At 36.0% G+C, this 11,292-nt stretch overlaps 1 protein-coding gene and 1 non-coding gene across 2 annotated transcripts; one reads left to right on the top strand and one right to left on the bottom strand.

The window, feature by feature from the left end:
* Positions 1–7,982: 7,982 nt before the first annotated feature.
* LOC138903345 (uncharacterized) lies at positions 7,983–8,549 on the bottom strand. The gene has a single exon (XM_070191303.1). The coding sequence runs from the start codon at positions 8,547–8,549 to the stop codon at positions 7,983–7,985; it is 567 nt and encodes a 188-aa protein (XP_070047404.1).
* Positions 8,550–9,568: 1,019 nt separating this feature from the next.
* LOC117275749 (small nucleolar RNA R71) lies at positions 9,569–9,672 on the top strand. Its single transcript, XR_004505947.1, has one exon. It is a non-coding gene; the product is annotated as a small nucleolar RNA R71 (small nucleolar RNA).
* Positions 9,673–11,292: the final 1,620 nt, after the last annotated feature.

Below are 11,292 nucleotides of genomic sequence, written 5' to 3'. Positions count from 1 at the left end.
AAAACCCGCAATTGGGAATAACCCCGAAATCTTCAAGTTTAAGAAGTCATTTGTTAATGTAATACGTACAATTTTACAATTGAAATACGATTGTGGGCTTCCGCAATGAGCCCAACACATACAATTTGGTGAAAATAGCACGGTCTAGCTAGTTTTTGGACTAATAATTAAAAAATAGCCAGCGTTTGCAAAGTCATTGAAAAATAGCCACTATTTTGCTGCAACACAGAAAGTTCCAGCATAATATACTGGAGATTGGTGCATATGTATATGCACTTCTAACATATTATGCCGGGACTCCAGCACACAGAAAGTTCAAGCACTGGAGAATGGAGCACCTGTGTATGAACTTCCAGCATATTATGCTGGACCAGTATATTATGCTGAAATTCCAATATATTATACCGAAATTCCAGTATATTATGCTGGAATATTTTTTGAATTTTGAATAGTATTTTCGTTCAGATTTATCTTTACATGAAAAGTTGCTAAATTTTAATTACTTTTGAAACGGTGGCTATTTTTCAATTACCACTTATAAATCTGGCTATTTTTGAATTTCACCCTACAATTTGAGCAAATCATATTCAAAAATGGTGAACGAGCAGCTTAAATTATTACAAGAATACTAAATTAACATCTGCATATACATATGAATTAAAAGACCGCATTTCAATTGATTTCACTAGTATTAATCTAATTCTACGCCTTCAGGTTGTTTTTATTCTGAAAAGAAAGCTGAGCCATCCAATTTTCACCTCTTCTAAACAACTCTAAACTCACAATGAAGCAGCCACTAGGCTATCCTTGCAAATTTGATTGCCATTGATGTACAAAACAAATTAGACACACTGAGCATACTCGATTTTAACCCGTTAATGTTATTTTGAACATGTGCCATTAATCTTATAAACTAGAAGATTTGTAATAGGAGATGCTAATCTACTTATTGACAATGGATTAACTCAAATATGGAATCACGAACATTGATAATTCACGCTTGATCAGAGAAAGGAATTTTAGCTTAAACTAACACTTGCCTGTGTATATTTAAGGATCCTAACATATTTGGAACATAATAACTTCATAGCTTAACATGGGAAAGCAAATCAAAACAAATCAACAACTACATACCATAGATCTATAAAATTGAACAAGATCAACACATAAATAAGTAGAACTTTGATTCAGGATTCAAAAACAGTGACAAATATAGTTGAACATACCTAAGCAGCAATCCAAGACCAAATAAAGGTCTAAATAGAAGAAAATGAGGAAAAGAACAGCTACGAGTTATCAGCAAAATAGCAAAATGACAGCAAGCAATGACAGAAGGAAGAACAACAGAAAACAAACAGCTCCTTCAACTCAAAACAGCTTTCAAAGGCCAAGAAAATATGGAGTAGTTGAATGAATTCAAAACCAGCTTTAAATCTTCTTTTTTAAGGTTTTTGTTTATGTTTTTGGGAGTTTTTGGATCTAAAATTCAGAATTTGAAGTGCAGATTTTCTGAATGTGAAGGTGAAAGAATAAAAAATGAGGAATGAACTGCATGTGAGGGAATCCTGTGTATCAGTGAATGAATCCAGAATAAATTATTGTACTATTTTTATAGAAAACTTTCATCATTTTTTTCGGTTAGTTCTTTTCTTTTTAGCCTCTTTTATTTTTGTTTTTAATCTCTTAGTCCTTTAATTGACCTAGCTTTTCTGTTTGATTGCTTTTCAGTCCTTACTGCTCTCTTTTAGAAGACTCCAAATCAGTTACACCCAAGATTCCCCAAGTTTCTTATTTTTCTTAGCCCCCTCGAGTTCTTGTAAATTACATTTGACTACTAGAGCCTGCTTGGGCTTTTGGACAGCAGGCCCAAATCTTATACCAAAATCAAACCATATAGTAATTAAATTTAGAGTATGAGGACATTTTCTTCTACTTTTTCCGCTGCTCTTTTACCTTGACGTGATACCTCATATTCATACACTCTTTGGATTTATAAGAGTGATAGGTTGGTCTCTCTTGTTAAATGATACTGGGTCTCATGTCCCATATAAGGTCTTTCTTTAAATAAAGTACAATACTAAAATTGCATTAGAACTAAATCAAAAGAAAAAATAGCGAGTAACGTAAATGTGGAATACCAATTGTTTAAAGACAGAAAATCACCTACAGGATATCTTGCTAACAGCAACAACCAAAGGTCAGATTCGAATTCAATGTTCACCGCCGGCCATATCGGGAAATTTCCCGGTCCTCCCCCAGCTCCACCGGATACTACTAACATGCAAAATTCCTCTTTTCCTACACTAGTTCATCGAAACCTATCTGCAAATCAAACAAATAATTTCTAAAAGGGAGTAGTTCCAAGTACTGAATCTTTCCCGACGGAATGTATTCCCCTGAACTTTGCATCAAGACTTGGAGGTTCTAGCAACAATAGAGCCTCAACTAAGAAAAGAATCCAACTCAGGCATACACCATATGAAATTGTCGATGGGAAGTCGGTGGTAAGTTTCACGAAGGAGGAACATGATATGTTAGCAGAGACATGTCCACTCACCATTGTAGACAAATTCCCAAGAACCAGGCCCTCTATTGAAAGGGTTCAGTCTGAATTTACTCGAATGATCTCTCTTAAAGGAGCAGTCAAAATAGGTGCGTATAATTTAAAGAATGTTTTCATTGACTTTGATTTGGAGGAAGACCATCGAAATGTTTATGTAAGAACCTTTCTAACAATTGGTGGAATGCAAATGAAATTGCAAAAATAGACCATTGATTTCAAACCTGAAGTAGAAATGACTATGGCCCCGGTATGGATTAACCTACCTAATTTACGGTGGCATTTCTTTGAATGGGTAGCTTTATTAGAATTGTGGAGCCAATTGATATTCCTATTATTACTGACAAGGCAACTTTATCAAAGACTAGGCCAACTACTGCAAAAATTAAAATTGAAATTGATATAACAAGATATTTGCTTTATGAGATCTGGATAGATATTCTCAATGAGAAAGGACAAAAATAAACTATTCTTCAAAAAGTGAAATATGAATCTATACTAGAGTATTGCAACCACTGTAAAATGCAAGGTCACAGTGACCTTAAGTGTGGAATTCTTCATCCTGAGCTGAGAAAAAATATTAACAAAGCTAACGAGAGGAAGGATATAGATCCTAATCCAAATGAGAAGGAGATGAGAGAACCTGGGGGAGGGGGAGGGGAGGGGGGGATCGTGCTAGTGAAATGCAAGTCGACAATAAATCTGAAACAAATGTTAGTAACAAGCTTCAAGATTCAACTTCTATGAATGTGAAGAATTTAGAGGACGAGGAAGGTTGGACTACTGTATCTAATGGCAGGGGAAAGAAGAAAGGCAAAACCAACAATAACAATGTTCATCCAAAAATCAAAATCTCCAAGAAGAACAATTTTGTTGAAATAATAAAATATCCTAATGAAAGGGAGACAAAAAGTAAGAAAATGAGATTTAATAGAGATGATGCTGAGGAAGATAAAGCCAAGCTCACAAATCAAGATCAAGGATTAGATCTCAGAGAGAGTGTAGAAGGTCAGAAGATGTTGAATCTTTAAATGGGGAAGCTTTCTAAACCTCCAGATCCGGAGATACATCCCAACATAAAGGAAGAGCTAAAGAAGGGAAAGGATTAGACTAACAGTGAAAATCCTATTCATCTCCCTAACATTATAACAAATTTTGCCATGGAAGTCGATATAAGGAACGAGACCCACAAATCAGAGGAAGAAGACATAGAGAAGGTAAACGATGATTATTCTCATTACGAGACATAATCTGAGGAAGAAGTTGAGGAAACTCAACTCCAACCTAGGAAGGAGTCTATCTCAAATAGTGAATTAGAAAATTCAAAAGGTGGGCATACTACATTGCATGAAGATGTGGATATGGAACTAAGTCAAGACCAATATACTTTAGCAAACAACAACAATCTATCCCTAAGAGGGCTCTACACTGAAAAATAGAGGGCCCAATACTATGAAGAACAATGCCAACAGAGAGAAAACAAAGCTCTATTACCTTTTGTCTTCAATGATTAATACAAACTCTTGGAATATAAGGAGCGTTAACTTCCAAAGTGCTTTTGATCGACTCAATACTCTTAAAACTCAATACAAGGTTAGTTTTATTGGACTGCGAGAACCTTTTGTGAATGCAGACCAAATAGAAAGATACATGAGACAATTTGGGATGCACGGTTGTCACTCAAATGTTAATAACAAAATATGACTTTTTTGGTTCAATGATTTTGAAGTTGACATAGTGACTAACTCTAAGCAACAAGTCACTTGCAGACTACATCACATAATCTCTACTACATTGCTTCATATTACAACTATTTATGCCAAATGCAGAACTTCGCTGAGAAAGGATTTATGGGGTGAGCTAAATGTTACGTCTAATGTCGTGAGAGGTCCCTGGGCTATCATGGGAGATTTTAATGTTATAGCTGATCCTGAAGAGAAAAATGGAGGAACACCCTATAAAATATATAAAACTTTTGATTTTATTTCTTGTATGTGAGATTGTGGTATGCAAGATGTTGGCTTTACTGGAAATATTTTTACATGGTGTAATAATAGAGGTGCCCCTAATACTATTTGGAAGAGGCTGGACATGTTTCTGTATAATTGTGAATGGTTTGATCAGTATAGCAGAACCACTGTCACTCATTTGGCAAGGGCTTGTTCTGACCATACCCCACTACTCATCCAATTTGGTAACGGCAATGAGAGCAATATTAAGTACTTTAAGTTTCTAAACTTATGGACTGAACATGCTTGACGAGCGCAAAACACACACTTAAATTGTGCTCGCTAGTCAAAGATAGTATAGTATAATATCGTATCCACAAGGATTGGATTTAAACAGTATTCTCATAGTTTCTAGCTTGATTGCTATCCAGGAGGATCAAAAATTAAGATTTATATAATTAATAATCTAAAATCTACAACTATTGACTAATGACAATCGCAACAAAGGTAAGCAAGGAAGTTATAAATGGGAGCAAATGGGGTTTTGATGGAATAAGTACAAGATAATTGTCTGGAATTTAACTCTAGATAATTTACTTCTAATGTTCAAGTGAGTCTCTCGAATTCACTTAATTATCAGTACATATGTTTAGTAGAAACTCCTCTCTCGATTAAGTTTCAACCTCACAATATGAACCAATTTAAGCTCTCTCAAGATATGCAAGAATGCATAGTGGATCGGTCTTTAGGAAAATCTCTTTCGATTATTCTGCTAACTAGATTTAATCAATGATTCAACTAGCCTCTTTCGATTACTTAGAAGAATCTATGAACTCATCCAACAATATAATACAAATATATCACAAGTTATGCCTCTTTCGTTTACAAGAACAAGTGAATATAGATAAAATAATTAAATCTTCCAAAAAACGATTCAAATACATAAAAATAGAGTTATAATCCACAAACAATTATCAATACACCAAATCCATCAAAACCCAAAAGGATCTACTCCATAGACATATAGAAGTTCTTCACAAATATAATTAAAGTATAGGAAAATATAGATTCAATCCAAACCCGGATCTTGAGTGAAGAAGGAATGATGAAATCTTTGTGCTTGTGTTCTTCCAACCCCTCCTTAGCCTCCTTGGCCTCCTTAGGTCGAAAATCTGTCCAAAAGTGCAGAAATGACATTTTTTCCGTATATTTAAGCTATCCCTAATAAACCCCGGACAAAAATATCATTTTTAGCGGAAATGGGAAGATACTCTAAGATTTTTGTACTACCCCACCGCATGTCGCGCCGCGGCATGCGCCGCGCTTGTGGACAATTCCAGAGTACTTCACAATTCACATTTTGGGCATAAATTGCACTGTTGCCCCGCCCCATGCGGCACGACAGTGTAAGGTTCTTAGATTAATTCGTTTCTTTTCAGTTTTGACATCCGGACTTGGTACTCGACCCCCGAACGTGATCTCGGTTTAATCACTTGGGCTTCTACTCAGACTTCAAAGCTCCAAATAGCTCGAATTTGCTCCGTAACATCTAAATAATTTGGAATCACTCTTACACGGCATAAACACACACAATAAGTGTAAAACACTATTAATTAAAGCTCAACATAAGTAAAGTGCAATAAATTAGAGTGCAATAAGCGACTAAAATACGGGTTTCTAGCCTACCATCAACACCCCATACTTAAATCATTGCTCGTCCTCGAGCAATCAAACTACACTTCACATAGACATGACCTTTTTAAATAACTCTCCTAACTCATCACACCAAGAATAATAGAATAGATTAAGTACAATACCGTAACATCCTCGCCTCAAGAGTTGACTCAACAACACCACACATTTTTCACAACCTGCTCACTTACTCTAACACAGAGGTTAATGACATTACCTTTCCTTCATGAATCAAGTGTCCTCACACAACAATAGAGAGTAGTTCCACACACAATAAAATTCAAGAACACATAGGAACTCAAGATAGAAAGAATTAACTCACTCTCAGAAATGAAATTCATGCACCACAAAGAATGTACCATAAGCTTGACCGTAGTGTACTACTCTACTAATTGAGCTTATTCAGTCAAGGATCAAGTAGGACTTTGTTTGGTTGTAATGTAGGCTACATGATGGGTAGAATACATTTGGAGATATTGACTACACCTCCCTAAGCACTTTGATACATTCATTTGGCCGTTCACAATCCCACACTTTTGTCAAACCATAACTTCACCCTTACATCAATATATGTCAACTCCCCACTTCTTTAAGCACACATACATCAAAAGTTACTACTATCAATGAATATTTGCACAACAATGCAACTATATTTTTTATTCAATTCACGTGACTCTTATATATATATATATATATATATATATATATATATATATATATATATATATATTTATTTATTTTTATTTTTTCAAAATAGTGCACCTTTCTCCTTATTTTATTAGTTCCACTCAAAAGCCAACCAACACCCCCACACTTTAACTTTTACAAAGTTCATAACAATTTCAAGTGCTCGCGAGAGGTAAAATGGGCAAGGCTTGTAATGTGGTTGCCAAAGAAACAGGATTACAGGCTCAAAGGGGTTAACTAAGATACATAATAATTAGGTGGGTATAACATATAACTGGCTCAACAAAGAAATGCATATATCACTTCCAAGACTGAATAAAACTACTATTTTGCTTTGCAAACATGCGGGGTAAGTTCTAGACATCAAATGCAATGCACAGAATACATAAATCCTCACACACACATGACATATAACTCACTTAGGATCGGACTCATCAAGACACTCTAATCAAAGTAGTTAAGCAAAGTTAAGATCATAGAATTTAAGGTGCTTATACAAGAGTAAAAAAAAATTGAGCCTAAGCGTCACAACTAAAGCACTTACTATTCTCAAGGCATAATACAGTCAAGAGATATTGCTTTCATTTCAAATCACAGTACAAGGTTTCCTACTTCTAAAAAAAATAACTACACCCGGTTCAAACAAAACGTTTGGAAAAGAACCGCGGCATAAAGAAAAATCAAGGGGGAATTATTATACTACCTAAAGAAAATAATACAATTTGTTTTTCGACTTTATCCCTCAAGAACCCTGTCGAATGACATCCATCGTCGGGAAAAATAAAAAAAATTAAAATTTTCAATCAAATGAATTACAAAAATACACATAAACATTTATACATTCTAAATATATATACATCCCCACCCCATACTTTAAATTTTGTCATATCCCCATGACACACAAATAAAAAGAAAGAGGTAAGGACAATTTCCCTGAACATCTAGTTGGGGTTTGAGTCGAAGTTGGGCTCCATCCCTCGCGCCCGAACTAGTGCACTCATCTATGCAGATAGCTTCTTCTAAGCCTTCTTGGGGTACACCCCACACTTATCTTTTTTACTCATTGTAGCCTTCTCTATCACACCCTTCACTTTTCACACAACACTAGCAACTAGCTTCTCCCTTTTTACTCCCGTTTCTATATCCATCTTAAAAGTCATAGTTTCCTCGCCTACTCTAAGCATGAGTTTTTTCTCATGTATATCTAATATTGCTCTACCCATTTCTAGGAATGGTCTTCCTAGGATGAGGGAGACCTCCTTGTTATCTTTCATATTAACCACTATGAAATCCACAGGAAATACAAAGTTATCTACCCGAACTAAGACATCTTCAACTATTCCCTTGGGTATTAGAGTCGTTTGGTCTGCCAGCTGCAAAGATATTTGTGCAGACCTTATCTTTGCAATCTCCTTCTCCAGTTTCCTGTAAATAGATAGAGGTATTAAATTAATTGAGGCACCAGAATCACATAAAGACTTATCAAAATTAGTAGTGCCTAAAGAGCAATGTATGGTAAAACTTCCTGGATCTCCACACTTTTGTGGGAGTTTGTTTTTCAATATTGCACTACAATTCTCTGTGAGCTTGACCACTGAGGTCTCTTCTATTTTCTTCTTATTTGTGAGGACCTCCTTCAAGAACTTGGCATAAGCTGGCATTTGTGAGAGTACTTCTATGAATGGTAGGTTTACATGAACCTGTTTCAGCACATCTAGAAATCTCTCAAACTGCTTGTCCAGCTTTTATCTACTTAGCTTTTGGGAAAAGGCAGCGCAGGCATATGCTTGCTCGCCTCAGGTTCCTCCCTTCTCGAGTTCTCTTCCTTCTTCTTTTCGACACCACTTTTCAGCTGCTCCCAGTTTTCTTTTTCATGTATCACATCCTTGCGGATTGGGTGAGATCTTTCAACACTTGCCCATTTCTCAAAGGTATATTATTCACTGTTTCTTTAGGATTTCTTTTTGTATCAGCCGAGAGTGTTCCTGGGATTCTCTCAGATATTAGAGTAGCTAAGTGCCCAACCTGTCTTTCCAGACTTCAAAAAGATGTACCCAATTCTTTGATAGCTGCATCATGGACATCAAGCCTTTCATCCGTCTTGATAATGAAGGTCTTCATAAGATCTTCTATGCTGGGTTGATTCGACTGTGGAGATTGATACTGCTGCCTCTGCTGATTTTGAAAACCTGGAGCTCATTGTTCCTAGAATCTGGGGTTATTTCGTTGCCATGCATTTGCAGTACCCCCAGGTGAACTCCATGAAAAACCGGGGTGCCTCTGACCCATTGCACAAAAATTATAGTTTCCTACAACATTCACGTCCTCAGTTGAGACTTGAAACTCATGAGTAGGGTATCCTCTTCCACATATATCACAAGCTGCATGGTGTACATTTTGCATCGAAGCTACAGTTTGCTTTCATATTTCTTTAGCCATAACATCAAGCTGTACTTGCGCAGATGTAGTAGCATCAACTTGGTGAACACCAATTGATTTTCTTCTTTCCACACTATTAGAGGGCCACTGATTAGCATCTTCGGATAACTCATCAAGAATTGTAACTATCTCTTATGGAGTCTTCTTCATAAAGGGGCCTCCAATTGCATTGCTCAATGTTCTATGCGAGGTCGGTGTCAATCCATCCCAAAAATCCTGGAGTTGCATCCAGAGTTCAATTCCGCTATGTTGACACCTCCTCACTATCTCCTTAAACCTCTCCCATGCTTCAAAAACATTTTCATTCCCTTTCTCGCAGAAGTTATAGATTTCTCTTCTAAACTTGACCGTCTTAGCTGAGGAGGAATATTAATCAAGAAATTTTCTAGTCATTTTCTCCCATGTTCTAATTGATCCATTTGGCAAGCTTTGAATCCACTGCTTCGCATCATCTTTAAGTGAAAAGGGGAATGCTCTTAAATACACTACATCTTGTGATACCCCATTGTATTGAAAGGTGTTCATAATCTCCTCGAAGTCCATTAGACGTGTGTTTGGATCTTCGTTCATCTTCCCTTTTAAAATGCAACTATTTTGAATAGTTTGAAGCAAACCTTGCTTCAGCTCAAAATTATTGGCTGCATTTGGAGGTGGTCTAACACTTGAAAATCCTTGATTGTAGACTGGTCTGGCGTAGTCACCCAATGCTCTACCAACCCTTGGTACCGCATTCTTGAACTGGTCTTCAATCAAGGGTTGATTTATATTGAATCTTCGACCCCTATTGTCTTCGACAGTTTCCTCAGCAGCTCTATGGGCTGCCTCAGCAACTATCCTTGCAGCTGCCTCTACCTCATTGTCATCGTTATTAGCCATGTGTTCTTGGTTTAAAGGTTGGCCCAAGAACCTTACGGTAAACTCTTTCTCCTTTCTCAGTTGCCGCATGTGTTTTTCCAATTCCGGGTTATAGGGTATTACGTCTTTACAAGAAGATTGTGTCATACACTACGGACTTAACATGTTGCCCTGCACATGGAGGAGAAACCCGTGAAGACGAAAATAAAAGTAAAAAAAAAATAAAAAAAATAAATTCCTGAATTAGCACTACAAACTATTTCAAATACTATTGATTGCCAATCTCTGGCAACGATGCCAAAATTTGACGAGCGCAAAACATACACTTAAATTGTGCTCGCTAGTCAAAGATAGTATAGTATAATATCGTATCCACAGGGATTGAATTTAAACAGTATTCTCATAGTTTGTATCTTGATTTCTATCCAGGATCAACAGTTGAGATTTATATTATAAATAATCTAAAATCTATAGCTATTGACTAATGACAATCGCAACAAAGGTAAGCAAGGAAGTTATCAATGGGAGAAACTGGGGTTTTGATGAAATAAGTGCAAGATAATTGTCTAGAATTTAACTTTAGATAATTCACTTCTAATGTTCAAGTGAGTCTCTCAAATTTACTTAATTATCAGTATAAATGTTTAGTAGAAACTCCTCTCTCGATTAAGTTTCAACCTCACAATATGAACCAATTTAAGCTTTGTGAAGATATGCAAGAATGCGTAGTGGATCGGTCTTTAGGAAAACCTCTTTCGATTATTCTCCTAACTAGATTTAATCAATGATTCAACTAGCCTCTTTCGATTACTTAGAAGAATCTATGAACTCAACCAACAATATAATGCAAAGATATCACAAGTTATGCCTCTTTCGATTACAAGAATAAGTAAATATAGATACAACAATTAAATATTCCAAAAAATAATTCAAATATATAAAAATAGAGTTATAATCCACAAACAATCATCAATACACCAAATTCATCAAAATCCAAAAGGATCTACTCGATAGACATGGAGAAGTTCTTCACAAATGTAATTAAAGTATAGGAAAATATAGATTCAATCCAAACCCGGATCTTGAGTGAGGAAGGAATGATGAAATCCT

Source organism: Nicotiana tomentosiformis, chromosome 12 (genome assembly GCF_000390325.3).
Source record: "Nicotiana tomentosiformis chromosome 12, ASM39032v3, whole genome shotgun sequence".
Taxonomy (NCBI): Eukaryota; Viridiplantae; Streptophyta; class Magnoliopsida; order Solanales; family Solanaceae; genus Nicotiana; species Nicotiana tomentosiformis.
The sequence above is the reverse complement of the archived record's forward strand: the minus strand, read 5'-3'. Positions and strand labels throughout refer to the sequence as shown.

Coding starts and splice junctions, on each gene's coding strand:
- LOC138903345 (XM_070191303.1), bottom strand. CDS start 8,549: ATGCCAGCTTATGCCAAGTTCTTGAAGGAGGTCCTCACAAATAAGAAG.